This window comes from Narcine bancroftii, chromosome 6 (assembly GCF_036971445.1).
Source record: "Narcine bancroftii isolate sNarBan1 chromosome 6, sNarBan1.hap1, whole genome shotgun sequence".
Taxonomy (NCBI): domain Eukaryota; kingdom Metazoa; phylum Chordata; class Chondrichthyes; order Torpediniformes; family Narcinidae; genus Narcine; species Narcine bancroftii.
The window spans coordinates 91925518-91943260 of record NC_091474.1 but is presented as its reverse complement, the minus strand read 5'-3'; the positions used below and the strand labels follow the sequence as shown (position 1 = coordinate 91943260).

Genomic DNA, 17743 nt, shown 5'->3' with positions numbered 1-17743 from the left:
ATTGGGGTGACTTTCTTAAAATGTCTCCTTATCCCTGCTTGGTAAGAGTGCCTCGGGTGGGGTGACGATTAATTATCTATAATGTTATTGTTCACCTTTCTGGCAGCTCTGTTGAGGCGGAGAAGCCTGCAGATGCAGCGGCGATTAAATGTTTTCAAAGACTGTGACTGAAAATAAAGTAAAATGCTTTAAAGTTTATTTTCAAGCAAGTGAAGATCAGTGTAAGTACAGTATTTTTGCCTTTTAAACTGTTTATTCTTAATGCAGGTGTATTAGTTAGGCATTGTAAAAGTAAGTTTAAGCAACTGGAAAATACACTTATCTGGCATCTACTAATCCCCATAGGTGCTGGATACCAGGGGGTTTTACTGGATTTCATAAGTCTTGAGTACACTGCTAAATATTGTCTTAATGGAATCTATCATAGCAGTAAAGGAAAAACAAAGTTGAATAACTTCTTTTTGTAGCTTGTGTCTTCTGTAGTCACCCACAATTGGAGGGATATTGTAGAATCGTGTAATCTGGACAATTGGAAGGAAGCTTTAGCTGCTCTTTTGACTTACGCTAAGCCAGAAGTGTTCCCCTCACTGTGTGGTAGGTTCACTACTTATACTTTTTTTTCTTATATTTCTTTACTGCTATCTTCTTTATAAAATTGGTTTCATCTTTTTCAAAATATATTTATCGAGCATCAAAGACAACTGTGTACACGTTATTCAGATGTACATTGTGCTTCGATTTTTCTTTTTTTAAACACAAAAACCAACACACACAAATATTTGCATAGACTCTGAGTGTATATCATTGATAGACAGGCAGTCTCCAGGTTAAAAACGAGTTCTGTAACCTGGGTCTGTCTTTAATTCAGGTTTGTATGCAAGTCAGGACAGGTACATATGGTCATCATTTAGTGTCAGTTAGTCAAATGTTTATCTTAGTATATAGTATATATTTTACCTTTATATGCATATTAAACACTAAAACATCTTAAACATAATAATGCAGTACATTATTAATAAAGGAACTACATGCGGTCCTAGGATCATGATTAAAAGTTAACACTCGGGAGAAGATGATGGAGAGATGGCTACTCTCTCGTGATGCTGGGCAATGACAGCGGCCCTGACCCCATAGCCCCCGCTCTCCCCGCCCCAATTGATATTATAGGGTCAAGGAGGTCATCATTATTTTCGTGTGATGTTTCTAGTTAATGTTATGCAGATGATTCGACTGCAGTTGTAAATTATGAGAATCCGCTCCTGATGAGCCTAAAGCAGATAAAACGCCCGTGTAAATTGGGTAGCATTTAGAGACAACCAATGACTGATTTGCCCTGTCTTTAATTAGTACTAGAATCAATTTTATTGTCTTGGTACTTGGGTGGAGGTCAACTGACAACATAGAGCAAGGATTGAACCAAGAATCCTCCTGGCTTTTTGACCCAGCAGCTCCTGAGATTAATGCAATATCCAACTGAATCACAATTATTTTACAATAATGTGAACAGCACTTCCATGAGTATGATTCTAGTTATTAAAGAATGTGTTTAATGTTGTTCAGCAAATGTAATACTGTTGTCTGCATGGAATAGGAGAATATAGTTTTGACAGGAATTACATTTTAGCATTCACTTATAATTTTTTTTAATAACTTGCTGAAGGCCTCCGGCCCAAAACATTGGTTATGTATCTTTATCTTTGCAACTTAAAGTACGCTGTTTGACTTGCTGAGTCTCTTAGCATTGTTGGGAATCACTTCAGTCGCAACGTCTGCAGACTTTTTACCATGCACTATTGAGTTGACTTAATATCCATTATATTCCACTAGATGTCAGGCATGGCTCAGTTGGGAGAGGCAGGTTTTTGGTTTGTTCAACTGCAGATACTTGCACACAAAAATCTTGGCTGATATTCCAATCCAGAAGGGAGGTGCAAACATCTTATTAAATCCTGGATCTTTCTGGCCTGTATCGCTAAGATAATCATAAGATAGATCTGGAAGTATATTGATAAAATAAAATGTGATAACTACATTCATTAATCTATCGACTTTGTCTACACTGTATCCCCATACTAACCCTGGACTTAGCAATACTCCCTTATCCAATCCATTCCTTCTTCGTCCTCTTTGCCACTTACGACTAATTTGCTTCCTTCTTTCACTGCTTGGGCAAAGGATGACCTAAAACCATAACTCTATCTCTCTTTCCACGGATGCATCTTTTTAGTTGTTTATATGCAATAAATTCTTATCTATCTTCACCAAAAAATGTTTTTAATCTGCATAGTCATGATTAAGATTAAATATTTTCCAAAAAAAATGCTTCTTTTTTAACCTGTAGATCCTTTGCGGTCTTTTTCTGCAGATACTCTTGGATCCCGGCTAGAGGTGGAGAACAATGGGAGATTGTGCATGCAGGCATGCCTTTGTTACATCTGTTCTGGAAATATTGAAAAGCTGGTGGAGTGTTGGGTGAAGACTCACGAAAGCTCATCCCCTCTTGCACTAGAGGTAGGAGCATGTGCTTAAATCTCCCTGTTGCTATGATAGTGTTTGACATGCATTATTTGCAGTTTCTAGAAGGATTGATTTAACTGCAGAGAATTTTTTAAAAAATGAACACTGGCAGAAGGTTCGTTCTTTCTTCTTCATTCGAGTCATCTTTCCCTCATTTTTTAGACCCTGCCTCCTTTCTGTTGCTCCCCTCAATCCTGCTTTGCTTTTTCACTCTTTCCCACCCTCATTCCTGCTCTCTCTCTCACGTTTTCACTCTTACTTGACATTGAATTATCTCACACATTGATGCTCCTGAAGGTGATTAGATTTATGATGTAACATCAAGGGTTTCTGTGTTTTGAAAATGCTCCACTAGTATTACCATTGATACTCGCCATAAAAATTGAGACCTTCCACACTTGGGAATGCAAAAGTCTTTGTGAATATAATAAGATTTTCCTAGAAAATGGTAAGGAACCCTTTGTTCATGCATTTGATTGCTTATATTCAGGGCATTTGTGAAAAGAAATGCAGTATTACAGTGAGCACAGCAATCAACACTTTACATTGTCAGTCATGTCTCTTTTATTAGGACCTTGTAGAAAAGATTATGATCCTGCAGAAGGCGATTGAGTTACTCCAGGGCACAGACAAGGCTGCAGAAGGCCCAGTCTTTGCGAAGAAACTTACGCAGTATGCTAATTTATTGGCTGCTCAAGGAAATTTGGAAGCAGCCATGAGTTACCTCCCTTCTTCTTCAGAACAGGTTTGGCTTTGCCTTATTTTTCTATTTGTAACATAACGCAAAAAAGATCATGTAGCTTTTTCTACCAGTACCGATCATTCCTACATTCAGGTTTTATAGAGATGCAGATCCTACCTGGGCATTTACAGTGTAAACCTCCTCAGCATGAAAAAGAATGTTGGGTATGTAAATAAATACGTAAATGTTATGGATTGAAGACGTTTGGGTCATCTTAATTAGGGGTTAGATTTTAAACTGGTTCATAAATTCAAACCAGTTTATTCATTCAGCAGTTGAACAACAAATGTGCTGAATGTTGTGGGCCCACTATCCAGGCCACAGATTGGACCATGTTGCTGGTGGCTGTTCACCTACAAGTCTTTTCTGTGATTTCATGTCCTGATCATTCAAACCAAAGCCAAAGTGTAGTGATCCCTCTTAACGTTCAGCAAGGAGACAGGCTGAGCTGAAATAGTTTTGTTCTTGAACACCTCAGTTCACTGTTATGGAGGTATAGATGACTGAATCATACAATGGCTTGAATTTCCTCCTTTAATAATAAACTGTTTAAAAACTACTCTGGTTTTTAAGCATTTGTTGACTTCACATTTTCATTTGAATTATAAAACATGGATAGTCCTCATTATAAACAGAATTTGTTTGGAGTGTTTCCCACCAGTCACCCACCCATCTCTGCTTTTAACTTTTATGTTCAGATAACACATTCCTCCTTTGGCCGCAGTTTTTCTTTTTTGTTACATGCTTTACCCTTGATGTAAATAAATGGGAAACCAACTGGAGAAGCTGAATGTATTTATTAACGGATCATCTTCAAGTGCTGCTTATTCAGAAGACATTTGAAGTGTAGCTCCATGCTTTGGTTTCTCCAGATCAGATGGTCCCCAGAATAGGATTTTTCTTTCGATGCTTCATCAAAGTGCTGAGAAATGCCCGGCCAAGAAAGAGAAAGCTCCCAATTACAGGTCAAAAAGAACTGATGTTAGATGACATTTTTGTGCAAGTTGATGAATGGCTTCAAGTTTATATCCAATCAGTTGCACTGAAACCTATTTAAAAAGATACATTACTTCTGTAACATTGTACAAAGTGTGAAGTTACAACTTGTAGACATTCACCTATACATACCTATATCATTTTAAAAATGCACATTTAGGGCTAAATTGGAATGAAGTGCATCTATTTGCCTCATCTGGGGAAAAAGGAAAGAAATAGGAATAACTGAACCAGTCTAGCTCTTATGAATCAAAATTTTATGTTAAAACTGCAGTTTATCTTTTTCTTCAGAATAGGAAAAATGAAAATTGTTTTCTAAAGCAATTTTCATTTGTGCCTTGACATTATTTTAACTGTAGTTGTGAGGTGGGAGAAAAGATTATTGTCACAATATTCTCTGTTTTTACTGATAAAATTGAAAGGGTATGGCAACTGAGGATGGACAGAATGCGAATATTCATTACTATACTGACAATAAAACAACAAATGTAAGAGAATTGGTTCCAACGTTGATCTCAGAGTCAGCTGAGGCTCGCTGGCTTTTTACCCATGTTGTTATAAAGCAATTACTTCTGGTAATAGGTCATTTAGAATTGCGCCTGCCTGCTTTTTGCTCATAACTTGACAAAGGACTCGGGATGAAAAAGTTGGTGACCCTTTTCTACTTATAAATGCTGCGTGACCTGCTGAGTTTCTCCTGCACTTGTGTGTATTGCACTTCAATCACAGCGTCTGCAGACCTTGCTGCTTAACAGTTATTTTACCTTTCTGTTACTCATGACTATATTCTTGATGCAATATCTTTTACCTGAAGAGAACCGTTGCCTCTTCTAGTTTGCGATACTCCAGCTGCGAGACAGGCTATTCCATGCTCAAGGTGAAACTATGGTGGGCCAACAGCCTCCTCCTTTCCCATTTCATCGGGTTTTGGCAAGAAGACCACAAACAGCCCCTTCTCCTGCCGCCACTCCAGCTCGTCGAACGCCACCTCAACGAACAATCCAGCAACCATCCCAGCAGGTAGGTAGCACTGCATAGTCTCAGCATCATTTATTTTCTCCCCATTCTGTGTGCATGTCTTTGAATCTTTGTTCTGAGACTGTGTTGCTCTGCTGTGTATGTTTTTCTCTGGGTTTTACATATTTTCAAACTACTTTTTGCATCGCGTGTAAATTTTAAAAATTTAGACATACAACAGGCCATTTTGGCCACGAGCATAAGCTGCCCAACCCCTGGTAAACCAAATTCTCTGGAGGAAAGCCTCACAAACACGAGGAGACCAATACAAACTCCTTATCGACAGTGCAGGATTCGAACCCTGGTCCTGATTGCTGCCACTGTAACAGCAATGCACTAACCGCACCACCCTAGTGCAATAAGGCATACGTATTTCAATATTTTGTCCTTTAATTCACTGGAATACTAAAAAAAAATCATCTGAACTATTTAGTCTATTTTTACAGGAAATTAGTTGTATGCAGGCCTTGATGCCTTTTAGTATATGACTAGTTTATCATTGGGTCTCTAGAACCAGCTTGTGTACCTTATTGGTAGAGATTCAAGATTCAATTTATTATCATAGCAATAAAACAGTGTCACATTACGTGAAATTTTTTTTGCCTGCTGCAAGGCAGACAGATTCGCCACCAGCAGGAATTGCCTAAGCGTCTCTTACTGTCAGACTTAGAGAGAGAAGCAAAAGAAATCCCCCCACCAGAGTCACCGGGTTTCCGTAGATTCGCCTCCAGCGCTTCCGCACAGCCACAAAGAGTACAGTTCAATCCATTGACAACCCGAGCTTCAGATCCAAACCTCTGGCGTGGTCAGAAACCCTTCAATGCCCTTGGCACCTCTCATCCTGGTTCCGATACCTGGTACACCTCCAGCCAGTTCGAGCCAGTCTCCAGCAGTCCATGGTTCAGCATGTGTCTCCAGACAGCAGTCTCCAGCTTCCGCGGTTCCTCGCCTCGAGTTGCCATCAGCCCTCCGCTTGCACTGGTTCCTCAGCCTCAAAGACCCCTCACTGGTCCAGCACTGTGGTCACCATCCCTGCAGGTCATCTCCTCCACTTCTTCTCAGACGGGACGTGATCTTCCCATCCCCTGGTGCCCTGTTCCAATCCTCCACTTCCCTGGAGTCTGCACCCCCTCGTGGCGACTGCCGATTAATAGGCACCTTGGATGTAGACCAGCGGTCACGGGATTTCAACTAAAACCACCGTTGTCCCCCACAACGGGCCGTTCAAAGCCCCTTCAGAGCTGATGGCAGCCGACTGGGTGGCTGGACCCTGTGGGAGCGCTGCATCACTGCTACCATGAGTCCACACCAGTGGCTCAGGCTGTGCTACCATATGTCCAACATTCTCAACGTTCTCTACATTTGTACCCAACTGCACAATTGTATTTGTCCAAATTTATAATCCATCGTATTCCACCTATATATAAATGCTGTTACTTTGCTCCTTTGGATGTTCTGTGTTTTAAAATTATTAGAATATTTTGAAATTGAAGTGTGCAATCAAGGCTATTTTGAGTACAATAAGAATTAATGTAATTATTTGTGAGATTTGTCGCTTCATTCAGTTCCCCATATAATATACCAATTTTTGTCTCCTTCTCCTTTTGTTCTCAGCCCCAAGTCCGTCAATCAGCTCCAACGGTATTCACTCCACAGCCTCTCCCAGTAGCACCTCCACTTGCTACCTCTGCTCAAGGCATTCCTGCAAGCACCACCAATATCAAGCCGGGAGCAACGCACCCCACCTATCCACATCATCCTATCACAGTGGCTCCACCAGGTAATCGATTTGATTTGCTTTTATAGAGCTAATTCACCACTTTCTCTGTCATAGGAAAATATGTCAAGGATGTTCAAAGAGAAGTCATCGTCAAGTTTATTTTCTTCTGATTGCACAAGTACAACCTGATGAAACAGTGTTCTCCAGTTCTCGGTACAAAACACACATACATACAATAGGACATAACACATAACAAATAATACATATGTGGATAAGTATTTCATTGATAGAAATATTTTTTAAAAATTGTTTCATGAATATAAGAGTCTTGGATAGTTCGTGTGAGGAGTTCCTTTGGTTGTTCAACATCCTCACTGCCCGTGGGAAGAAGCTGTTCTTCTTCAGCCTGGTGGTGCTGGCTCTGATCCTCCTGTATCAGAGCAGCTGAAAGATGCTGTGTGTGGGGTGGAAGGGGTCCTCAATGATTTTGCATGCCCTCTTCAGGCATCGAGTACATTTTAATATTTAATAAATTAATTCAGATATAAACCCTCCTGCATGTGAAATCATATATGTATTATATGATCAAAGCATTTATAATTTTGTTATTAATATTTGTAATGAGTCTCAGATGCACAGCAAGTATGATCAACTCATATCAACCCCAAAATTAGCAAATGACAATTAATCAACCTGCCGTTCTCTGGATAAATGTTTGATTTTGAACCATATCCACAGAGACAACGTTAATGTCCACTGGTCCACAGGTAATGCTTCTGTCCCATCGTTATGGGCTGGATTTGAATATAAAATGAAAGTCTGGTGTCTACCACACCACGGTGTCTACCACACCACTTCATCCAGGACTCTTGTGTTCCAGTCAATTTAAAGTGTTTTTCTCTTTCTTTTTCAATCTTTTTATTATTATTATAATTTATAAACACATACAGTTCAAAGAGATATAAAAAAAATACATAGTAAGTAATGAATTAATACAGAGATATTAATCAATAATATTACAGAATAAAAATATATCATAAAAAAAATTTTTGATCAGTTTAGGGTGTGAACTATCTCTAAAAAAAGATATAATTAATAACAATATATGAAAAAAGAGAAAAAAAAACCCCAAAAAAGAAGAAAAAACAAATCTGAATTAAAAAAAACTTTAAAAAAAAACCTACAGATATAGCTAAACCACGCCGATCACTCCGATCTCATCTTACAGCCCAATTATCATACATAATCATAGAAAGAAAACAGAGCCAGATCAACTCACCACAAATGAAAATATTGAATAAATGGTCGCCAGGTTAACTCAAACTTAGAAGGGGATTCATAGACAGAGTTTCTAATTTTCTCTAAATTTAAACATAGTATAGTTTGGGTAAACCATTGGAAAACAGTGGGAGGATTTACCTCTTTCCAATTTAATAGTATAGATCTTCTAGCCATTAGTGTAAGAAAAGCAATCATACGATCCGCAGGAAGAGATAAATAAGTCAAATCTATCATAGGTAATCCAAAAATTGCAGTAATGGGATGTGGTTGTAAATCAATATTCAAAACAGTAGATATAATGGAAAAAATTTCCTTCCAATAATTCTGTAAAGAGGGACAGGACCAAAACATATGTGTAAGGGAAGCTATTTCCAATTGACATTTATCACATATAGGATCGATATGAGAATAAAAGCGATGGAGTTTATCTTTAGACATATGAGCTCTATGAACAACTTTAAACTGTATTAGTGAATGTTTTGCACATAGAGAAGAAGAGTTTATCAGTCGCAGAATTTTATTCCAATTTTCATTAGGGAGCTGCTCTCCCTTTTACTCTTACTAAATTATATAAACAAATTGATAATCCAATGGCTAAACATACACTACGTATATGGTTTCAATTCCGGAGATTTTTTGGCCTAAGTCATTTTATCTTGGAAACTCCTATTGTACTAAATTTCCTTTTTCATCCCTCTCTAATTGATCAAGCTTATTTACTCTGGAAAGTTAAAGGTATAACATGCTTTTCGGATTTATTCTTGGATAACTCTTTCATGTCATTTGAACTATTATCCATGAAATATGATTTACCTCGATCTCATTTCTTTCGATATTTGCAGATTAGGAGTTTCTTAGTTTCGACTTTACCCTCTTTTCCCAATCGGGAGACTACGACTGTTTTAGAGGATATACTATATTCAAAATTCCCTCCAAAAGGTGTGATATCTAAATTATATAATATAATTACAAAAATAAATTCTGGGACTTTTGAAAAGTTTAAAAATGATTGGGAAAGAGAACTCAACCTTCATAAAGTGTTTTCTCAACTGCAGATCTCCAGTAGATTTGGTGGCTCAGTGAGATTTCAGTTTAAAATTTTCAGTATTTTTGATTGTATAAATAGAAATGTTCTGCTGTTTGAAGTTTTCATCTTGGTAAGGCTGTATATTTTGATGAAATTTTAGTTGAAGGCTATTGTTGCAAAGAGCTGGATAACAGGAAAGGAAAAAGGTATTTTGTTTATGTTTTATTTGAAAATGTGTTGTATTGTCGTATAATTTAGATTAATTCTCTTTTTTCCATAGTCTTTTCCCAGTACCAGAATTATGGACAGCCAAAACTTCCAAGTGGACTGCCAACCTATCCTCTTCAGCATACAGTGCCAGGTTCAGGGTTGACTGGCCCTTGTCCACCTCCAGCTTCATTAAGTGGCCCCACAATGCCGAGTGCAACAATGTCAGGACCATTGTTAATGGCCCCTGCTTCTGTGCCATCTTATCAACCCTCAAGCACTCTGCCATCATGTACACAGCCTGGACCTTTGCCAGCTTATCCAGGACACCCCCAGCATCAGGTTCACCCTCCTACATCTCTACCTGGCATTCACCCTACCTTTCCCCATCCCTCTGGAACAGGTGGCCCAGGAGCTCCTTCTTCCAAACCATTCATGGCTGCAGCTGTTCCTCCTCCTCCAACAGGTATTCTGTCGCTAACTCTTATCGCAAGGTGACTGCATGGTTTAATGGCATGCTTTGACTGACCATGTTTCCCAAGAACAGGTGTGTGTGGTGTGCTTCCATCCATTCACACATAGTTAAAAATAAACATGAAAATCTTGACTACTCTAGGTCAAACAAATTTTGATTTTGAGTTTTGATTCACATTGTATTACACAATTCGATGCTCAAGGAAGAACATCAAATGTTGCTAATACTTTGTGTTTACACCAACTATGAGAGAGCAGTTGTTAATGTTTCGGATGGGAGCTAATGAACTTCCCAGTTCTTATGATAGGAAATTGACCTGATCATTCTGATTTTCCCACTTGATAGATCGTCTGAGCATTACCAGCATTTTTTGGTTTCCTTTCAGTTTCCCAGCTACAACAATATTTTCATTAGCTAATTCTTTGGCACCTGGGTTTTTTTTTTCTCCATGGATGCTGCCAGACCTGCTGAATCCCTCCAGCTTCTCATTATTGGCTCAAGATTTCAGCATCTTCATTGCTTGTATTCCTCAATTTTGGCTTGTTGAGGAAATTAATTAGAACCAGTCACCTTGCTCCCAATCCCATTCTTCTGAGATAGGAAGACTTGCTTCCTGCATATCAATTGATAACTATGTTGCAAGGTGATGGAAAAAAACATGTTGGTTGTCAAGTTAATCTCTCAATAGGAAAATTCTAAAGTTTTGTTTTAATATTGTATAAAATTACATAAAAACATAAGAAATCAGAGCAGGAGTCGGCCATCTGGCCTGTCTAGCCTGCTCCCCCGTTCAATGTGATCATGATTGGCTCATCTCCACCTATTTGCCTTTTAAATATATATCCGACATTGTCTTAAATATATTTACTGAGGTCGCCTCCACTGCTTCAATGGGCACAGATTCACCACCCTCTGGGAAAAGCAGTTCCTTCTCATCTCTGTCCTAAATCGAATATGATACCCTGTATCTTGAGGTTATGTCCACTAGTTCTCGTCTCCCCAACCAATGGGAATAACTCTGTCTATGCCTTTCATAATTTTATGTTTTGATAAAATCCCCTCTAATTCTAAATTCAATCGCGTATAGTCCCATTCGGCTCAATATCTCCTCGTAGGCTAGCTCCTTCGTCCTTGGAATCAGCCTGACGAACCACCTACAAAGCCAGTACTTCCATTCTCAAATAAGGAGACCAGAACTGCACTTAGTACTCCAGATGCAGCCTCACCAAGACTTTGTACAATTGCAGCATAACCTCCCCCTCCTAAATTTAATCCCTCACCAACATTCCATTTCAAGGTTTATTGTCACATGTACCAAGAGCTTTTATTTTTGTGAGCAGTCCAGTTAAACATCCATACATAGTACAAGTCAGACACAGTTGGGAGTAATGGCAACATAATTTTACTATTCTGAGGTTCATTCAAGAGTCTGATAATGTCAGGAAAGAAACTGTATGGTGGTGTGCGATCTCATACCGTGAATCCTCTTCCTAACAGGAGGGGATGAAGAGTATGTGTCCAGGGTAGGAAAAGTCTTCTAGTATGTTTGCTGCTTTTCTAGGGCAGCGAAAGTTTTAATGGAATGGACGGGGACAGATGTGATGACTCGAGCCGTGTTCATGACCCTCTGCAGCATTCTGTAGCTTGGGGTATAGTTTCGTCTAACAGGGTGTTTTTTTAATGATACACCTGTAGAAGTAATTAGGAGATACAGGTGACAAGTCAAATTTCTTCAGGCTTCCAAGGAAGTGGAGGTGCTGATGTGCTTTCTTGGCTATTGCATCGGCATGAATCACGACAAGTCATCTAGGAACAGCCCAATGAATGTGCAGGTCAATTTCCCCTCATGTGCAGATAGAATTTGAAGGAAGAATGGGTTTCAGGAAAAATTAGTGAGGAACTGGATTGCCCAAAATACCAGCATGAACTCATTGGGTCAAAATGATCTGTGTTGCTGGGGAATTTTGATGAATAAATCGATAATGTTACTAATTTGTATTTTATCATTGTTCCTCCGTTTACATTGACGTCCATTTTGCAATTCTCTTTAAGGATTTTGTTTCAATAATGCTTGTTTGTTTTCTCATTAGAGAAAAGCTGTGAGGCTGCTATTACTGTTCCTTTCTTCAATGAACTTGCCATTCTGTGGACACAAAATCTATTTTTAAAAAATGGTGGGGGGGGGTGCTGGGATTATTTTAATACTTCTTTGGCATTTCTGGGGCAGTCCTGAGCATGTGTAGATGAGTTCACTCAAATAACTGCATGTTAAAGAGCGTGTCCAGCCTCCTATTTTTGTTTGGAAAGTTTGCTCACTGTCCACACAAACCTGATGTACTCTGCCTCTGAATTCCCCTCCTGTCACTATGCCCACTCCCCTCCCCTTTTCAGTACTTGGGTCTACTTTGGGATGGTCTGCCAGTGAACTCCAAAGAGGCCTTAGATTTGGTTTTGTTCTCTGAGCCGGAACCTTTTATTTCATCCAGGATCTCATCATAACAGGATGCAAGGTTCTTCTCGCAACTCAGACTTCAGAGATCCATGGCTACCTCTGAATATCTTGGCCAAAGGACCCACACGGCATTATTTTAGGATAGATCTGTGCTGGGAGGTAATTGAATTGCTTTAGAGCAGCCATTCTAAATGGCGGCCGTATGGGCCCCCTCCCTGGGGAAATCACAGCTCTTTTAAGAGGGCCAATTTTTATGTAGTCAGTAAGAGAGAAATACAGAAGAAACCATCTTAATTGCTTCACATGGAAGGACTTTGAGCCATAGGCTCAAAGAGGGCCATAGCTGAAAAAAGGTTGAGATTTGAACTAAAAATAACTATTTCATTGCTCATTATCTGGCCCCAAAAGTATTATGCAGAATGTTTAAAATGGTGCACCACTCTCTTCGAATTCCAATGACATTTTGCACTTTGAGAACTAATCTTAAGTTGTTACGATAACATTAAAAATGTTATCACATATTGCTGAAGGCTTGTATTCCTGTTCTTGTGTATAGTTTACCAAGCCATCTCTCCATCTCTCTATATTCTATTGAGATGAGTAGAATTTTGCAACAGGCCATACTCTAAGTATAAGATGTACCATCTATTGATGGGAATGTCTTTATTGGTAACTCGCAAGATTGTTTACAGATTATTGGATCACACGTACACATTTTTAAAAAATACAAATTTGTGACAGTTGTTAGTAAAACTAGTCATTTCCTATTAATGACCATGAGAGTATTTATGCCCTTTTATTTATGAAGGATTTGCAGTCACCAGCATATGTATTAATTGATAAGAGTCTCTTATTAGTCCTTACCTATTCCTCAGTTCCTGCTCTGTTCTTATAATATTCATATTGTCTTTAATTCATGTTGCCTCCAAATTTTATGCAATCATTTATATTTAATATGAACATACTTAATCTGTATAGAGCTCACAATATACCAGTTTGTAGGCTTTATAGTTATTGAAAAGGAAACTTGTGTGGGCTGCTATTTGGATTAATGTGGAAGGTGTGTAATGGATTCAGCCTTTTAAAGACAAATAGACAAAGTTAAAAGGAAATGCAGTAACATGGTTTAAATTGCCCTGCACAGCCAAATCTGCCTGAAGTAGAAATTCTAGCACTTCCATATCTGAATTCGTGGTCATAATCATTTTCCAGGAATGTAAGAAATAGGAGGAGGGCATTCGGCCCATTGAGCTTGCTCCACCATTCATTGAGATCATGGCTGATCTGATGATATTTGTTCATTGTTGTAACTTGCTAACAAGTTTCTCTGTTGAGAGTATTTATGCCAAGTTTAGACTTCTGGTCCTGACTGCAAGCTTCTATTTATTTCCCTTGGTTTGATGTATATGTTCTGTCTAATTTTGCAATGTAAGTGTCGGTTCGACTTGAAGTAACAGTGGCATGATGGTAAAAGAGTGATAACTTGTGGAGTGCTTTTGGCAGCATGTTACAAGGATTGTAAAGCAAGCTATCACCTTATAGGGACTATATATTAAATATCTGTAGAATGATTGTTCATGCATATCTCGTTGGGAAAATTGTATGTCCAGCAGCATGTACTGTACTGAGTGATATCGAGAATATCCATAGAACCTTCCCATATTCTTTGATTTTTCAGGATTCCTTCCATGGCTACAAAATCGACATTACATATCAGGTGAAAGGATAATAACAAGAGCCCTGTCTTGTTAAGTAGCCTTGAGTTAATGGCTTTTCTGTTGAAATGCTGGTGTTTTTCATGGCTTGAGTCTCTTCAAATTGCACAGGTGTATAGTCCAATTCAGATAGAAAGGGTTCTGAAGTATAATTTAAAGATCAATCAATATTGCACAGAATGTGAAGAACACTGATGTTCCTTTCAGATTTGCATGCTTTTAAAAGCTCGATCAAAGTATTTTTGAGACTTATTTGAGAGTTGCTTTTGCAACTAACAGTTTGAGCAGTGCTTTGTGCATTATTTTGCGCTAGTCCATTTAATGGGTGATAGATTTTTTAAAACTTTATTTATTTGTTCAAAAAACAAATAATATATGACATATACAGCAATTAAACATGAACATTAACATTTTTTAATATATAAAAAAAGAAAAGAAATGATCTCCCCTCCCCCTTCAGCCAACTCTCCTAAGAAGAGCCATAAAAAAAGAAAAAAGAAAGAATATTTTTAAAAAGTTAAATGTACATATTAAAATCTAATCAATATAAATTGAAATGTAAATATTCTGAGTATAACAACCACTTATTAATTAAAAATTATCTTGCAAAATGTGTAATTTTTTCCATTATTAAACAATATTTCATCTCATGCCATCTATTAATATCAATCATATTTGTATCTTTCCACGTACTAGCAATACATTTTTTCGCTACGGATAAAGCTAAATATACAAAAGCAAGCTGAAACTTAACTAATCCCAAGCCTTTCAGGGGTTGCAAACTACCCAATAAAAATACTGTTGGATCTAGAACTATTTTAATCTTATACAGATATTCTAAAAACGATTGAATTTTCTTCCAAAAAGATTGTATATGTATACATGACCAAACAGCATGAAAAAAAGTTCCAACCGTATCACCGCATCTAAAACACAAATCTGATTCATTAAAACCTTTTTTTTTTAATTTTTCAGGTGTCAAATATAATTGATGTAAAAAATTATAATTAATCATTGCATAATGTGCATTTAACAATCTAATTACGCTATCATAACAAATATCTAACCAATCCTCTTCAGAAAAAGTAAAACCAATATCCGCTTCCCATTTAATTTTAGATCTATCCCAACCCTTTTTATCCATACCATCCTGTAATATTTGATACATAAATGAAATATAACCCTTCTCTGGTACCTTCATAAGAAAAGTCTCAAATTTAGTCATTTTAGGTAAAATCATATCTTGACCAAACATATATTTTACCAAAGATCGAATTTGATAATAAAGAAATAAAGAATTCTTATCAATACCAAAATCTTCCCTCATCTGATTAAAAGATAAAAACTTACCCTCTTTAAAACAATCTCCCACATTGTTCACACCTTTAAATCTCCAATGCAATAAACTTTGATTATGTATTGAAAAAGGAATAAGTTGATTATTATACAACAGAGTCAAAGCCAATAATTTACCCCTAGAACCTATCATTTTACTTTTCTTTATCCATAACTTCATTAAATGTTTTAGTATAGGCACATTATATTGTTGTAACAAATTCGTATTCCACCTAAACAAAAATTTATGTATTTCAAATTCAGAAATACTTGCCATCTCAATTTTAGCCCAACTAGGAGGGTGTACCAAATCCATCAATGAACTAATAAATTCAAGTTGGGCTGCCTCATAATAATTTTGAAAATGTGGTAAACGTAATCCCCTTAACTCATAATTCCAAGTTAATTTATTCAAAGCTACTCTCAAAAATTTACCCCTCCATAAAAACTCCCTAACCATTTTATTTAAATCTCGAAAAAAAATTATCAAGTAAATACAGAATAGATTGAAACAAATATTGTATACGCAGAAAGATATCTTAATTGTATTTATCCTTCCCATTAAATTAATAGGTAAATCTTTCCATTTAATCAAATCAGTTTTAATGTTTTTCATTAATGGAGCATAATTTAATTTATATAAAGATTGATAATTAACATTCAAAATTATACCCAGATATTTAATTCGATCAGTCCACTTCAAATTAATAATATTCTTATAAACTGAATAATCTCCTTCACTTACCGGTAATATTTCACTTTTTTCCCCAATTAACTTTATATCCAGAAAGACATCCATATTGTATTAAACATTCCTTCAAATGCAAAAGTGACTGAGCTGGATTTGTTAAATACACCAATCCTTCTTCTTCTTTGGCTTGGCTTCATGGACGAAGATTTATGGAGGGGTAATGTCCACGTCAGCTGCAGGCTCATTTCTGGCTGACAAGTCCGATGCGGGACAGGCAGACACGGTTAAATTCAACTGTGATTAAAAAAAATCAATCGATCCAATTTCCTGTTTTCCTTCATATATATATATATATATATATATATATAACTTTTTATAAAATGAATAAAATTCATCATTAATCTCACGAGGTTTATAAGTAATAAGAGAATTTCGTCTAACAGCATTAATAGTCCTCGATATCTATTCTTTCTTTAATTGCCACGCCAATACCTTGTCTGCTTTCTCTCCCCATTCGTAATACTATTGTTTAGTCCTATTAATCACACATTCAAATTGATAAGATTGTATGGTATATTTCATTTTCAGTCTAGATAATTCTATTTTCTGATCTTCTGTAGCATCTTTCTGAAATTCCTTTTCTAACTCATCGATCTGTTTCTCTAATTCAAGACTGATTTAATCGATTCTTTTCTTATTTTAGAGGTATAACTAATTATTTTTCCTCTCAAATAGGCTTTCATAGCATCCCATAATACAAACTTACTTTGAACAGATTTAGAATTTTTCTTTCATAAAAATTAATTTGTTTTTTCAAAAAATCGATAAATTCCGTATTTTTTAACAACATTGTATTAAATCTCCAACGATAAGCTATTTGAATTTTCTCAGGTTTCATATGTAAAATATAACAGAGAATGATCTGAAATCACCCTACTTTTATATTCTGCTTGTTGTATTTTCCCTTGTAAATGTGCCGATACTAAAAAGAAGTCAATCCTTGAAAATTATTCATGTCTAGATGAATAAAAGGAAAAATCTTTCTCTGTCAGATTAAGACATCTCCAAATATCTACTAAATTAAGATCTTTCATCAACGCTCGGACCTGGATTGCCATCTTGGATTTTTTAACTTTTTTCGGAGATTTATCTAAAAAGGTTCCAAAACACAATTAAAATCACCACCAAATAAAATATTATCATTAGCTTGACCCAAACATAAAAATGCATCCGAAATAAATACTTCATCATCTGCATTTGGAGCATAAATATTAAGTAAAGTCCAAAATTCACTAAAAATCTTACAATTCAATTTAAGAATACATCCTGCCTTTTCTTCCATTGATTGTAATTCAAAAGATAAATTTTTATGTATCAAAATTGCTACACCTTTAGCTTTAGAATTAAATGAAGAAAAATATACATGCCCAACCCAATCCCTTTTTAATTTCACACTTTCCTTCACATTCAAATGTGTTTCCTGTAAAAAGGCACTATCAATTTTCATTTTCTTAATATACGTCAAGACTCGCATACGTTTAATCGTACTATTTAATCCTCAAACATTA

At 36.7% G+C, this 17743-nt stretch overlaps 1 protein-coding gene across 3 annotated transcripts in view; it reads left to right on the top strand.

The window, feature by feature from the left end:
* sec31b (SEC31 homolog B, COPII coat complex component) overlaps nt 1-17743 on the top strand; it is a 71072-nt gene that overhangs the window by 36557 nt on the left and 16772 nt on the right. Inside the window, exons 16-22 of one of the 3 annotated variants that reach the window (XM_069885703.1) lie at nt 468-594; nt 2366-2511; nt 3089-3262; nt 5090-5275; nt 6887-7052; nt 9581-9973; nt 14113-14151. In XM_069885703.1, the coding sequence (XP_069741804.1) occupies nt 468-594; nt 2366-2511; nt 3089-3262; nt 5090-5275; nt 6887-7052; nt 9581-9973; nt 14113-14151 (1231 nt within the window). The remainder of the gene's footprint in view (nt 1-467; nt 595-2365; nt 2512-3088; nt 3263-5089; nt 5276-6886; nt 7053-9580; nt 9974-14112; nt 14152-17743) is intronic. The other 2 variants (XM_069885704.1, XM_069885706.1) reach the window with 2 other exon arrangements.